This window comes from Labeo rohita, chromosome 23 (assembly GCF_022985175.1).
Source record: "Labeo rohita strain BAU-BD-2019 chromosome 23, IGBB_LRoh.1.0, whole genome shotgun sequence".
NCBI classification, from domain to species: Eukaryota; Metazoa; Chordata; class Actinopteri; order Cypriniformes; family Cyprinidae; genus Labeo; species Labeo rohita.
Genome location: NC_066891.1, coordinates 358,206 through 374,339, shown reverse-complemented (window position 1 = coordinate 374,339; position 16,134 = coordinate 358,206). Strand labels below are relative to the sequence as shown.

General features: G+C 36.2%; 1 protein-coding gene across 1 annotated transcript; it reads left to right on the top strand.

Annotated features, from left to right (window-relative positions):
* Nucleotides 1-11,642, top strand: si:ch73-168d20.1 (NACHT, LRR and PYD domains-containing protein 3). The gene is given in 23 exon segments (XM_051095695.1): nt 1-770; nt 2,009-2,092; nt 3,013-3,073; nt 3,361-3,568; nt 3,826-4,560; nt 4,563-4,888; nt 4,890-5,082; nt 5,085-5,273; nt 5,276-5,526; nt 5,528-5,566; nt 6,102-6,274; nt 6,433-6,606; nt 6,894-7,067; nt 7,460-7,633; nt 8,155-8,236; nt 8,238-8,329; nt 8,743-8,916; nt 9,240-9,413; nt 9,741-9,914; nt 10,061-10,080; nt 10,083-10,233; nt 10,488-10,661; nt 10,779-11,642. Coding segments are annotated over 23 exon segments (3,951 nt in total). The 5' UTR covers nt 1-753; the 3' UTR covers nt 10,891-11,642.
* The last annotated feature ends 4,492 nt before the right edge of the window (nt 11,643-16,134 follow it).

Here is a 16,134-nt window from a genome sequence, read left to right as displayed (position 1 = left end):
CCAAAATTCACCTTCAACATTTCTCACATTATCAGTTTATTCGCTATATTTTAGAACATGGTAATAAAATATGACAAGAACTTGGAGTTCAACTGTGACCAAATTCATCTAATGTCAGATAACTTTGATAGAAAGATATGTAATAGATTACAGTCAACCAAACATTTTTCAGGCAACTGTTAGCATGACAATATTTACACAATTATCAATACTCTTTTGACCAGTTGCCAAGCAATGCTTACTTTTGTTCAGCCTGTGGCATAAAAAGGTCGCATTAGCAATTAAAGAAAAAACACTTAAGCAAAACATGGTGTGTGAATAATTTTTGGTTTGACTGTATATATCACTTTTCCATTCATTAATATAGCCTCATCTGGCTCTGGCAAATGTAAGTGAAGCAAATCACAGTATTTGGGAACTGAATCTGCTGATGTAAACCATAAATTACCCAACATGTGAAACTGTGCTGTTTTGTTGTCAGGCTCCACAAGGCATTAAAGACAGGTGCCTATTCCACACCGTTTGCATCCAGTGTAGATACGGAGTAAGAAAAACATGGAAGATTCATTGTGAATCCAAAATGGTTCATCTGTGACGTCATAGTGGATGCTCACTTTATTTTGAAGAGTGTGCCTGTCAAACACATATTTTTCGTTTGTGAAGTGAATCATTTCTAGATCGCACAGATAGCTTACATGAGCTAGTGTCTGTTTGCAGTTTGTTCACAGTTTGCAGAGCGGTCTAGATGATACCATGGACTCCAGAAAGAGGTGAGAACGAGCATATATACAAATAGAACATGATGACTTACATTTGCTATTAACAGTGTGAATGACTTTACAATCGAATCAAGATGTTAAAGGTGCTGTAAGTGATTGTGCAAATGCTTGACTTTATAAAGCAGAAACAGGCATTTCAGTGGTTATTGGCAGAAGTTCTGCAGCGGCTAATGAAAATGTGAACCTTTATATTATGCATTGATTAATGTACAAATTTTCAACTGCATGAACATAACTGTAAATAAATAAAACTAGACAGAGTAAACAAAGCTATATATATATGTATATATATGTATATGTATGTATATATGTGTGTATATATATATATATATATATGTGTGTGTGTGTGTGTGTGTGTGTGTGTGCATATATACATATATATGTATATATGCACACACACACAGTGTTGGGCAGTAACGCATCACTTTGTAATGCTTTACTGTAATTTCCAAATTAGTAATTAGATTATAGTTACAGCTGGTTTAAGCTGGTCCTTAGTTGGTTTATGCTGGTCCTTTGCTGGTTTTTGCTGGTCATGTTGCTAGTCAAGGACCAGCATTAACCAGCACCAAAACATACCTAACCAGCATCCCAGCATCTAAACATACCTACCAGCATATGCTGTTTTTTTCACCAGGGTGATCAATGCAAGATCAAACTGTTATTTGTCTAGTATGTCAGTCACCCACCAAAACATCATGCCTTCTGCAAAATATGTTTTATGTAGCTAAAATTTAACGTGGTTGCATTTGTGTGAGTGCACGGTCTGCGCTGCTCAAAAAGCGTCTACTCCAAGCATGCGTTGCAGAATTCACTGATCATGTAAATAGAGGCGCATTCAGTGCGATTGCTACGGATGTAGAGGCCAGGTCGGCAAGAGTTCCAATGCAAAAGCCTCTAAAAGCCGTCTTGGTCAAAAATGAGATAACAATACTGAGTGAATGCTCTCCACACATAGTATGTGTTCATCAGTACTTCCACTTCAAATGTGTGAAATCCCAGTCTCAACCCATTCAGAAGCACCAGTACTTGCATAGAAACCTATACACGGTAGCCAGAAAGAAATGCTAATTTTAAAGAAAAACGTCAGACGTACTTAGAGGCTTTTGCATCTGAACTCTTCATATATTATATAATAACATATAATTATGCTGAAATCTGATGGTCTAAACAGAGACCCTCACATATATGCAGTATTTAACTGCTGTTGTTTCTCTCAATGTTTTCAGAAGGAGATTTGTGTCTCCTGATCCTGAGCGCAGTGTGTCCCTGAGAGGAGGATTCAGTCCAAGAGACTCTTCTGCTAAAAAGCGGTGAGGAACAGCTCAAGCTTTTCAGAACATCCAGGACTTTATAAAAATGCATTTATAGCAGTTTACTGGCATATTAAAAGTGACAATGTCAATACATAATGTAATATTTTTGAGTTCTAGGTTTTTTTTTAATAACGCTGCAATGTCATAATTATTCAACCCCCTCGTTTTGCTGTAGCAGGAAGTGGAAAATCATGACCGTATGAAGGACTTCATGGATTCTCTGTAGTATCAGGCCATTTTGACAAGAATTGTGATGCATTTGGTGCAAAGACTAAAGCTAATGATCAGTAGACTTTCCCGCAGGACAATCACCCTGAAGTATACATCCAAATCTAATGCTTCGTTCAGAGATCAGTCATAGAATGTTCTTGAGTGGCCTGTTCAGTCCCCAGATTTAATTTTCATTAAAACAATTTGGTTGAATTATATATATATATATATATATATATATATATATATATATATATATATATTTTTTTTTTTTTTTTAATAAATAAACTTATTTTATTTCACCTGTCATTTAACTCGACACATTAAAATACCTAAAAACAAACCTGAAATCAAAATTAATAAAAACTGTATAGACATTAAAAAAATTAAATAAAAATGGCAAAACCACACAACAAAGTTACTAAAACTTTTACTAAAATTAAGATGGAAATATAAAACTAAAAACAACGATCTGTGTCTCCTGCTCCTGAGTCCAGCCGTGTATCCGTGAGAAGCGACACGTCAAAATTCAGTTCTGTAGACTCTAAATGGAGCTGAGGAATGGCTTGTGGATGAAGCACATTAATTATCAGCTGTATTCTACTGGATAACTGGTCAAGAACTGTATTTGATATTGAGGAATGGACACGATCATGAGTGTATTGAGTGTTCTGTCACTGAGTAAATATTTGCTTGTTCATCTACAGTAACGTACAGGAGGGATCAACGGCCTCGAATGACGAGGTGCTGCCGGACGCCGTCTTCAGGGTGAGTTTTTTTATTTTTTTTATTGAGTGTTTGGTCATAAACCAGAGGAATTCCAGTCTTCATGACTGAATAATATACTTTAATTATCTTTATAAGGTCCAGTGGGCCTCTAGAATCTTGTTTCTTATGAGACTTGTGTAGTCTACATAAACTCATGAACATCATCCACAATAGTTGGTTGCGACCTCTGAGCAGGAGTGGTGTTAAAACCCCTGTGCATAGTTCTGTTTACTCTCTGATAAGAGGTGAGCATCTGAATGTTTGCTGGGATTGAACACTGATTTCAGGAGCTTGAGGACACAAGCATCTCTTTGATGAAGAAAGAGTTGAGAAGGTTCAAGAACATGCTGAGCCCAGAGGATCCAGCATGCTCTGTGACAGAGGAAGAAGAGGAGGATGAAGGGCAGAGCCAAGTGAGCGAGGCGGCTCTGAAGATCATGCTTCACATACTGCGAAAAATGAACAAGCCAAACCTTGCTAACAAACTACAGACCAGTAAGATCCAGATTTCAAGCATTCTAGAATCTGTGCTACTTATTTGTGATAAGTCATTTTGATTTGATTTAAATTTTGTCTGTTACTTGATTATGCATGCATTTTGCTTGGTTGTTTTCTGGTCCAGTGATATCTACTTACAGCAATTGCAGTTTTCAAATAACATTGGTACAGCTTGTAGACAAACTTTAATGTTGGCTTATTGTCTTGAGTGTTGCTGTGCAACATGAACATTCTGCTTCTGCCGTATATTGCAGAACTGATCTCAGTAAGTCAACAACAGCTGAAATCCAGACTGAAGCAGAAATTTCAAAGAATAAGTGAAGGAGTCTCCAATCAAGGGAACGCAACACTTCTGAGCAAGATCTACACAGAGCTTTACATCACAGAGGGAGGGACTGGAGACGTCAACAATGAGCATGAGGTGAGACGGATTGAGAACTCAGTGTCCAGAGGTCGAGAGACATTGGAAAAACCAATCAAAAGTAATGACATCTTCAGATCCCTACCTGGACAAGACAATCCCATCAGAAATGTGCTAACCAAAGGAATCGCTGGAATCGGAAAAACTGCTTCAGTGCACAAGTTTGTTCTGGACTGGGCCGAAGGAAAAGCCAATCGGGACATTCACTTCATCTTTCCACTTCCTTTCAGAGACCTGAATTTGATGAAGGAGAAACAGATGAGTCTTATGGAGCTTCTTTGTTGTTTTTTCACAGAACTGAAACCAACAGAATATAAAGACTACAAAATAGTTTTCATCTTTGATGGTCTGGATGAGTGGCGTCTTCCTCTGGATTTCCAGAACAATGAGATTTTGTGGGATGTGACCAAATCGGCATCAGTGGATGTGCTGCTGACCAACCTCATAAAGGGGAACCTCCTTCCTTCTGCTCTCATCTGGATCACCACGAGACCGGCAGCAGCCATTCAGATCCCAGCAGAGTTTATTGACAGGGTCACAGAGGTACAAGGGTTCAGAGACCCTCAGAGGGCGAGTATTTTCAAAAAAGAATAAAAGATCAGAATCTGGCCAATAGGATCATTGCCCACATCCAGTCGTCAAGGAGCCTTCACATCATGTGCCGCATTCCAGTGTTCTGCTGGATCTCTGCCACTGTTTTTGAGAAGATGTTGGGTACAGCAGACAGAGCAGAGATTCCCAAGACTCTCACTCAAATGTTCACACACCTCCTGATCGTTCAGACCAAACTGAAGACCCAGAAGTATGATGGGAAATGTGAGGTAGATCTTGAGCAGGCCAGAAAGAGCATCCTCTCACTTGGGAAACTGGCTTTTGAACAACTGGAAAAAGGCAACCTTGGTTTTCTATGAGGAGGACTTGAGACAGTGTGACATTGATGTCCAAGAAGCATCCGTGTACTCTGGAGTTTGTACCCAAATCTTCAGAGAAGAGTTTGGGCTAAGGCTGGAGAAGGTGTTTAGCTTTGTGCATCTGAGTGTGCAAGAGTTTCTCGCTGCCTTGTTTAGGTTTCTTTCCTTTGCTCAGGAGAACAAAAGTCCTCAATGACAGATTTTCTGAAGCGGGAAGTGGACAGGGCCTTGAAGAGCAAGAGTGGACACCTGGATCTCTTCCTCCGGTTTCTGCTGGGGCTTTCGCTAGAATCCAATCAGACTCTACTACAGGGATTATTCAAACTGACATGGAGCTCCCAGGACACACGGGAAATAATCGAGTACATAAAAATAAAATCCGAGAGAATCCCTCTCCTGAGAAGTCCATAAATCTATTTCACTGCCTGAATGAGCTGAACGACCAGTCTCTGGTGCAGGAGGTCCAAACGTACCTAAGCAGTAGAGGTGCCCACCGCCTCTCTGGAGTCAAACTCTCTCCAGCCCAGTGGTCAGCCCTGGTGTTTGTGTTGCTGAACTCAGCAGAGGATCTGGATGAGTTTGAACTAAGGCAATATGATCTATCGGAGGAGTGTCTTCTGAGGACTGCTGCCGGTGGTCAAAGCTTCCAGAAAAGCAGAGTAAGTATATTAAATTCAAAAGCCTGTTTTCACCCTCAGTTAACCCTCAGTTTGTATAAAGCAATTAAAAGCATAGTCCACCCAAAAATGAAAATTCTGTCATTGTTTGCTCATGTCATTCCAAACCTGAATTACTTTCTTTTGTGAAACACAAAATATATCATTACAAATAAAACATTTATAAGGAAGCAGAATATAAAAGAATGTTGAGGTATCTTTAATAAGTCTTGAGTTATAGCACTCAGACATGTTTACACTTTGGAGTAAAGATACATTTCTAGTTTGAACATTATTTGTTTTTCAGCCATTCCACTTCAAAAGAAAAAAGTATCATCTAAATGCAAAGTGTTCCACATTTGGGTTTTGACCACTGAAAATGTGTACAATTTAACAGTTTATTCTTGGAGACATATTGATATCCCAGTATCCCTGGAACTGAACCATATAGGGCCTTAATTGATTTTATGAACTGTTTAAGTGAGCCTCCATGTAAATCCATACCAATTGCTGGTTAAGGCATATGTGTTTTTTTTTGCCAGTCTGCGGGTTGTAATCTCACAGATAAGATCTGTTCAGCCCTGGCCTCCACTCTCAGCTTGATCTCCTCCTGTTTGAGAGAGCTGGACCTCAGTGACAACAACCTCCAGGTGTCAGGAGTACAGCTTCTCTCTGCGGGACTGAAGAGTCCTCACTGTAAACTGGAGATACTTAAGTAAGTATTTTTATAAGTTGTTTCAGGGTTTTTTTGGATCCACTAATAATTCCAACTTCACCTTTTTGTTACATTGTTTTCATCTTAGTATGTCCTTGTGTTCTGATGTTATGTATGTCCTCAGTATGAATATTTTTAAATTTAATGCATTTTTGCAGGTTGTCTAACTGCAGTATTAGAGAGGAAGGTTGTGCTGCTCTGGTTTCTGCTCTTATATCAAACCCATCACACCTGAGAGAACTCAGTCTGAACTCCAATAAGCCAGGATATTCAGCAGTGAAGCTTTTGTCTGATCTACTGGAAAATCCACACTGTAAACTAGAGAAACTACAGTGAGTGATGTTATTATTGATATATGTCATTTTTCTTGCATTATTTTACAACAAACACACAAAAATCATACGTGTATTTAAACCTAAATAATAACAGGTTGCTGTAAATAATATTTCTACAAATTTTAAGAATGAACTCACAACTTTTTGAACAACTTAAACTGTTCTGCCAGGTGTATGGTAATTATTCTTATACTCACACACACTTGCAGCTAATTGCTCAATTTTAACTGCTGAATGAATCTGTTGAGCTGTATGTTTAAGTAGTTTGTTGTCTTTCTCTGTAGGCTGTATGATTGCAGTATTGGAGAGGAAGGTTCTGCTGCTCTTGCTTTAGCGCTGATATCCAACCCATCACATCTGAGAGAACTCAATCTAAACAATAATGAGCCAGGGGATTTAGGAGTAAAGCTGCTGTCTGATCTACTGAAGGATCCACACTGTAAACTGGAGAAATTACAGTGGGTGAAATTTTATCATTAGTGCTAACAAAGTTAACTCATTATTTTACACATTTTGTTTAAAATGTTGCAATGCAAAAATAGTAATGGTTTTATATACTGAAATCTTATTTCTTTTGATGTTTCTCTTTGAGATAAAATGCATTTACCAGGACTTTAGTCTAGACTAGCTTTGTGAGATCCACAAATTTTACCTAGTTTAAATTCTAAAATTTAATTTAAGTTTAATTTGGATCACCACAGAAAACATTTTTATCAGGCAATGTTATGTTGCTGGTGTAAATGTCCCCATTGTGTTTCTATTCAAAATCTTGTTCACACTGAATATTCACAGCAGATATTAAAGTTTGCCATCAAAAAGCCTCAGGTGTGATGTGTTTTTCTTTCTGCAGGCTTGATGACAGCAGTATTGGAGAGGAAAGTTTTGCTGTTCTGATTTCATCTCTTAAATCAAACCCATTATATCTGAGTGAATTCAATTTGAGCTGGAACAAACCTGGTGACTCAGGAGTGAAGCTTTTGTCTGACTTTCTGAAAGACTCAAACTGTAAAGTGGAGAACCTACAGTAAGTGATGGTTAATTTTAAGGCTGCAAAATACTTTGCTTCAGAATACAATTAATTCATGAAATATGATTTAAAAACTGCCCTTCTACTCATTTTAGGATAAGTTCAAATAGGACAAAGTAGTGACCTAGGAAACTGTTGTTCTCTTATTCTTGTTCTCCACTGTATATGTACATCAGTATGTTAATTAATGATTGAAGTTTCTGTTCTAAAGTTCCATGTATGTGCTGCAGATCAGGGTCTGTTAGTCTGAGGTCAGTTTTGGGAAGTTTTTGCATCTGGATGTGTACGCTGGCGTTTTTAGTAGCCAAAAAATATGAATGTGTGAGCAAATGTTTTTCTCTATGTACTTTAGTAAGGTACTGTTAGCTTCAACAGCCCACATGTCTTTGTGTTTTTTGGTCTTTTGAGTCACTTGTTTATTAATTTTGTTTTGTTTTGTCATGTTCATTTGTGTTCGCCTCATTCTTACCTTTTACTTGCAAAATTGTGTTGATCTGTAAGTGTCTTCATCTCCTCAGGCTGGAGTGCTGCAGTATTGGAGAGGAAGGTTGTGCTGCTCTGGCTTTAGCGCTGAAATCAAACCCTTCACATCTGAGAGAAGCTCAATCTGAACTACAATGAACCAGGAGACTTAGGAATAAAGCATCTGTCTATTCTTCTGAAGGACCCTAACTGTAATCTAAAGAAATTAGAGTAAGTGATGATAGTTAATCATATTACTTTTATGTGTTTACTTGCTTTTATCCAAACTGACTTACACCATAGCAGCATTTTGCAGCAGCAATTTGTCAATGAGCCAACAATTTTAGATTATATGATGCCAAGTTTATTAGAAAGCTAGATTACAAAATGAGATATAGCAGAGTAGAAATGCAGAGAGGAGAAAGAAGTGCATTGGAGAAAGAAGTTGTGGAGTGGTTAGTCACTGGTGGAAAAGGTGCATTTTCATCCTTCATTCTTTCTATATTTCACAACACAAATGGGAAAACATGACATACTTAAAATTCAGCACATAAAAAGATTTTTATTATGTTTGTGCTTAGTTTAGCACCAGTCTTAACAACCTGGAAGTGAGCAGTAGATGTCAGTCATTTTCTTTTTTGCAGGCTGAAATACAGTGCCATTGGTGAGGAAGGTTGTGCTGCTCTGGTTTCATCTCTTATATCAAACCCATCTCACCTGAGAGAACTCAATCTGAGCTGGAACAAACCAGGAGATTCAGGAGTGAAGCTTTTGTGTGAACTACTGAAGAGCCAACACTGCAAACTGGAGAAACTACAGTGAGTGATGTTTTTAATATTTTAAAATAAAAAAAAAATTGCTGTGCTTCTTTTTAAATTTTTTTCTGATTATTTAACAAGATGGCTATGTAACAATAACTGAATGGTTATTATTATTTATTTTGATAAAAATTGTTATTTTTTTTAAATAACTAAAAAAAAAAAATATTAAATACCAATAGTAATATTTATTGTTGTCTTTGATTTATTTTCAAATGTTAAACCATCAAACTTATAAATGGTTCTCATTACAAGTTTGGGAAGATGGCTGTCGATATCCATTGCGTATGTGCACACACACTGATTGTTTCTTTTCTCTGTAGGCTGTATCACTGCAGTATTGATAAAGAAGGATGTGCTGCTCTAGCATTAGCGCTGATATCAAACCCATCTCATCTGAGAGAGCTCAACCTCAACAATAATAAACCAGGAGATTCAGGAGTGAAGCTTCTCTCCGATCTACTGAAGGATCCACGCTGTAAACTGGAGAAACTACAGTAAGTGATACTATTTTAATGTATTTTTGGAAACTGGTAGTGTAGCAATTAACAATGTATATTGGATTATAACCAGGGTTCCAAGTGATTTTAAAGTATTTAAAATATTAAACGATTATCAATTCATTAAAATAATCTTAATTTTTTTTCGGCTAAAATGTTAGATAAAATCAAGATAAAAAAGATATTAAAGAACAGTTTTTGAAACGGTTTAAGCAATTTTTAAAACGCGCAATAATTTTTAGTTTTCATCATGAATATTAAAGCAGATGTAAATACTGTTAATAGTAAAGAAATAAATACTTTTGTTTTTCTTTCTCTTTGCAGCCTGGAATACTGCAGCATTGCTGAGAAAGGTTTTGCTGCTCTGGTTTCAGGTCTGAAATCGAACCTGTCGCACCTGAGGGAACTCAATCTGAGCAGAAACGAACCAGGAGACTTGGGAGCAAAGAGGCTGTCTGATCTCCTGAAGCATCCGCAGTGTGAACTTGAGAAACTAGAGTAAGTTTTATGGTGTATGTCAAAAACTACAAAAATAATTTTAAATGGAGCGCTATGAAAAGATCTGTCCTCTGTCAACATGCTCAGAGTAGTGACTTTCACTGATATGTTTGAATGTTGAGGCATATCTCTTCTTCTCTCTGCAGACTTGATGACTGCAGTATTGGTGAGAAGGTTTTGCTGCTCTGGTTTCAGGTCTGATATCAAACCCGTCACACATTAGAGAACTCAATCTGAACTCCAGTAAACCAGGTTACTCAGGAGTAACTCTACTCTGTAGTCTACTGAGAGATCAGCACTGCAAACTGAAGAAACTGCAGTGAGTGACATTTCATATATCACATCAAATCACATTCTCTGATACTATCAGATGAATTTGTTTTCATATTTGTCAAATGTAAATGCACAAAATATATTCATATCATTTTCATAAAAGAAAATGCACACTACTGTGTGCTCCTGACGTACTAAAGCAAAGGTTATAAAAAAGCAAAGCAATGCTGGAGAAGAATCAAATGACTTCTGCACACAGTGACACTAGACCAGGATCTGTAAGTGTCTTCCTCTCCTCAGGCTGGAGTGCTGCAGTATTGGAGAGGAAGGTTGTGCTGCTCTGGCTTTAGCACTCAAATCAAACCCATCACATCTGAGAGAACTCAATCTGAACTACAATGAACCAGGAGACGCAGGAGTGTTGCTTCTGTCTAATCTTCTGAAGAATCCCCACTGTAAACTGGAGAAACTAGAGTGAGTGGTTTTATTGTATTGTATTATCATCGGGTGGCCAATAATTAAAATTAGGCAAAGTGATGCCATTTAGCTTAACTTTTTGTAACTCAGTGTATTTTCTCTCTGTCTCTGCAGGTTGTCTCACTGCAGTATTACAGAGAGCGGCTGTGCTGCTCTGAGATCAGCCCTCAGCTCAAACCCTTTGCATTTGAGGGAACTTAATCTGAACTATAACCAGAACACTTAACAGTGATGGTGCTGTCCGATCTACTGGATCCATACTGAAAAGTCAAATTTAATTCAAATATGGCTTGTACATACCAAAAAGAGGAATGTTTTGTTCATATAGACTTTTTTTCTAATCAACATATCATTTATTTTAAAACCTCTGTCACCAGGGCTGCCAACTTTTGAGTTCAGCTTCAGTTTATTTATAGTTCTTATTTTTCTTACTTTTCCTCATAGTGTACTCTCAGAGAGCAATATTCTTAAGTTGAACAGCTCAGTAAATGGCTATATAAACGTTCTGTGGTTATTATTGAAAAACAATGAATTTAATATTATATTAAACATTCTTGACTAATATTAATCTAAATTAAACTAAATTTAAATGTTATATTTACAGTTATCATTATAGCTGTGGTGTAGACTTCACTGTTAGAGCGATTATTACAACTTTGGAGTTAATTTTTTTGCTATAGTTATGGTTATAGAGAATGTTTGTGTAACATTCTCTCTCCTCTAACAGTCGAAGAGGTGAAGAAGAATCGGGTAAGCAGGGATGACAGGGCTTGAAACAGTGAATCATTTTGCAACTGATTTGGAGATTCCATTTTCCCCATCTCTTCTGCTTTTTAAAATCATGACAAATGTTGTCTGACTTTGGATAATAATAGTTCTCTCCTTAAATATGAAGAGCTCAAACAAAAGATTAATGAGTTCATCCAAATTTTGCAAAAAGCTTATGGGTGTAATTATAATATAAGTCAGAAGAGATAAGTCTATGTTCTCAAAAGAGAATATAGAACAAAAAATAGAACTTAATTTGTTTTTAGCAAAATTTCATATACAAAAACAAAAGAAATTACTTGCTCTAAATTTCACTTTCCTTATTCTAAGTTGATCTAGACAAATATTTTGAAACTATCTAAAGCTCAGCCAGTGAAAACTGCTGCATCCCTGTGTTCATCCTATGTGTCCGTTTAAGGTGTACATTTATTGCTTTTTAACCTGGAAACACATTTGTATCTACTTTCTTAATTTCTTTGTTTTGTTTTCATTTTGTTTTTTGTTTTGTACTGCTTAATAAAAAAAGTAATCGGAAAATAAGATTTGCGATGTGAATCAAAAGATTTGCAAACCCGCTCTGAAGCTCCGATCTGAATCAAAAGATTCGCGAGCCCACTACAAAGTTCCGATTTGAATCAAATGATTCGCAACAAGCACTCCGAAGGTCGATTGGAGTGCTTCGAAATAGTGAATCATTTTGCGACGCAGTAGTTTCGGAGTATCAAAAAGCTAACCCATCATGTATAAGCGATGTCGAAATTCGCAAATGAATGGCTCTTTTTAACTGGTTTTTGCTAGTGAATAACTTAAACTGAATGATCGAAGTCACAAACTTGAGTTTGAATCAATCTGAGCGGTTCCAGCGTAAGTGACTCACTCAATTGATTCGGTTTTACGAGGTTAACTTAAATAAGCGAAATAGATGTGATGTTTACAAATAAAAATGTTGCCCTTCCGAAGAAAACTGCTTTCCACATCGAAGACATCCAGCACAAATTTACGAACAGGTGAGGTAACTGTTTTACTGCCAACTAGTGAAACACTGCATTAATATGACGAGCTGCAGCTTAAAATACATGTTAGATGGAAACATTGTGCATTATGATGGAGTTTGTAGCTTAATTCACTATTTGAAATAGTTTGAGCTGCAGTTCAGTTGCTGACAGTTCAAAAGAAATTAGTTGAAAGCATCCAGCCATCTCATACCATTGATGTCAATTTTACATTTATCAGTATATATTGTAATAGATTTTTGAGACTTGATTGATTATTGATTATTGTTGTATGTGATTGTATTAGTCTAAAAGGAGTGGTAGTCAATGTAAAAAGAGCAATGGACAGCATGGAGGACATGACTCACTTCTACCTGCGGAGATGCTGATGGCCATCGATTCAGTCCACAGACTCGGTTCAGTGCACACAGGTATCTGTACTCACACCGATCAGATCACCAAACTTGCAAATCATGATAGAATGTTTGACTGAATGATTTCTTGTCATCAGACAATGGTTTTATTCAGAAAATTCTCTAAAGGACATGTTAGTAAAGTGTCAAAGGAAAAAATTCTCCATTTTTTTTTTATTCCAGCTGATTTTTAATTGACTTTAACCAGTTATAGGTATAGAAAAGATGTTTTTTAAAATCTACATTCTTTTTGAAATGTAAATGAATTATGCCAATTGTTTTTGCTTGTTCGAATGCACATATAAACAAAGTTGAATTTTTTTTTCCCCCGACCATTTTTGATTTTTACACAGCAAACATACTGAAAATTATGTTCTGGAATGTTTTTCATGTGTGATTTGGTGTGCACAGTAGTTGTGAATTATATGGGCTTTATTTGTCATTTGGACTTACCAGGTGTCATTTGGGACAGATTTTTTCCCAATGTTTTGCTTTAAATCATACTAAGATGTTTACTGAAATTGTTGGATGTGGCACAGGTGAGTGGGGAAAGAAGACTACTATTCTACTATTTTCCATAGATGTTCTGGTGGTTTATGTAATTTACGTCATCACACCAATAGGTGGCGTCCGCGTCCAGTGAGTGCAGGTGGATCTGATTCACTGTAAACAACACTTAAAAACTTTGCTTTATAAAGGTTTTTTTTTAATGTTTATATAAATTGATTATGTACCCAGTTTCATTATTTGTTATTTTTCAGATTTAAAATACACTGCTGCTTTGAAAGTTTATGAACCCCTTACAATTTTCTATATTTCTGCATAAATATGACCAAAAAGTTCATCAGATTTTTGCACAAGTTTTGAAAATTGACAAAGAAAACCAAATTAAACAAATGAGTTGAAAATATATGCTTTGTCATTTATTTATTATGAAAAATTATTCAGCGTTAAATATTTGTGAGTTGCAAAAGTAGGTGAATCTCTAGGTTCAACAGTTAATTTGAAGGTGAAATTGGAGTCTGTCTGTTCAGAAGTGTTTTCAGTCTATAGGATGACAATTAGATGTTGGTTTATGCCCTGTTTTATTTAATAAACAGGGATCTATTGAAGTCTGATCTTGTTTATGAAAGTTAAACAAGATTTTGAATGCGAAAAACCCCAGGATAACTTCTAAACAACTAAAGGCCTTTGTCACGTTGGTTAATGTTGAAATTCATGAGTCCATCATCAGGAGAACAATGAACAACCATGGTGTGCATGGCAGAAAGCCACAACTCTCCAAAAAACACTGCTACCTGTCTGCAGTTTGATAAAGATCATGTGGACATGTCAGAAGGCTATTGGAGAAATGTTTTGTGGATGGATGAGACCAAAATATAATTTTTGGTTTAAATAAAAATTGTTATGTTTGGAGAAAGAAAAACACTGCATTCCAGCATAAGAAGAACCTTATCCCATCTGTGAAAAATGGTGGGGATAGTATCATGGTTTGGGCCTGTTTTGCTGCATCTGTCCATCATTAATGGAACAACAAATTCTGAATTATACCAGCAAATTCTAAAGGAAAATGTCAGGACATCTGTCCATGAACTAAAATTTAAAGCGAAATTGGGTCATGCAGCAAGACAACGACCCCAAGTGGACAATTCATTCTACCAAAAAAAGGTTAAACGAGAACAAAGGTAATGTTTTGGAACGACTGACTTTAATCCAATTAAAATGTTGTGGAAGGACCTGAAGCAGCAGTTCTTAGGAAGAAACTCACTAACATCACAGGGTTCAAGTGTTTCTGTACAAAAGAATGGGCTAAAATTCCTACAAATAGTTGTGCCGGACTGATCAGCAGTTACCAAAACGTTACCTTGAGTTATTGCATCAAAAAGGCGTCACAACAGATACTGAAAGCAAAGGTTCACATACTTGTGCACCTCGCAAATATTTAACACTGGATCATTTTTTGTCTTGTTTGTTTGATTGGATTCTCTTCGTCAACTTTAAGGACTTGTGTGAAAATATGATGTTTTGCGTTACATTTATGCAGAAATGTAGAAAATTCAAAAGCGTTTACAAACTATCAAACAGCACTGTATATTTTGAGTCCTAGACTTTCGACTTAAAATTTTAAACTCCACTGTAAGTTTGCACCCCACTCAGCATCAAGGATGTTTTTGTTTGTTTGTTTGTTTGTTTGTGTGTTTAAATAATAGGAAGCATAAAATCTGGCATTTTATTGTTGTTAAGTATTACATTCCACATTTCACAAGGCAGAATAACACCTGACACATGATCACATTGAGAACTTTTGGTTCTTCTGATGGTGTACTAACTAATTTTTTATTTATCATTTTTTATAGCTGATAATTGTTCATGAGTTTGTCCTGATCATAAAAGTGCACATTCTTTGGTTTTACCAGCATATTCTGCTTATTTTAAACAGTGACTGTATGACTTACATCCATCTTTTCACACGGAGGACAACTGAAGGGCTTAAACATAACTATTACAAAAGCTGCAAACATTCACTGATGCTCAAGAGGGAAACAAGTTGCATTACAGATCAAGTGGATGTAAAGTTCTGAACTTGAGGATCGGTGTAAATTATTATTTTTTTGTTTTGTGGCAAGCAGTGTTGTGAAGGTTACTTTGGAAATGTAATAGGTTACAGATTACAAGTTACTTGATTTAAAATGTAATAAGTAGTGTAACTTTTCAATTACTTTATTAAAGTAATGTAACATTACTTTTAATTACTTTCTGATTACTTTTTCTAAATTTCTAATATTTTCGACTGTTAATCATTTTGAAACATTTAAACCAGGCAGAGTTAAACTTACAGTAGTGTTCAACACTGATTACTGTCAGACTTTCAAAATCCTTTATCACTTGAATTAAGATTATAAGTAAGGGATAACATACATCTTTATTTTGTGATCACAACTGGCTGAAAGTACATTATCCCTCTTATTACACAGCTGCTTGATAGATTATTTAGAGGTTTCGTCTCAAAATTATTAGACATGAATCTGATCTGAGCTGAAATATTTCAACGCAAAGCATGAAGAAATCAGTTTCTAGCAAACGGCAAGTTCAAACTGGACATTTTAGGGACACAGTGCAGTGACACCAGTTTTCTTACACATTTCACCACATAAATAATTAAGTAGTAGTATTAGTTTGTTAGTTATCTTATAATCCATTACAGTGTACAAACAAAATAAAAAATGGCAGCAGCTGCATTTGTATGAAACAATAGAGCAAGTCCATGATACCAGGATGACAGAATTAAGAAATTGT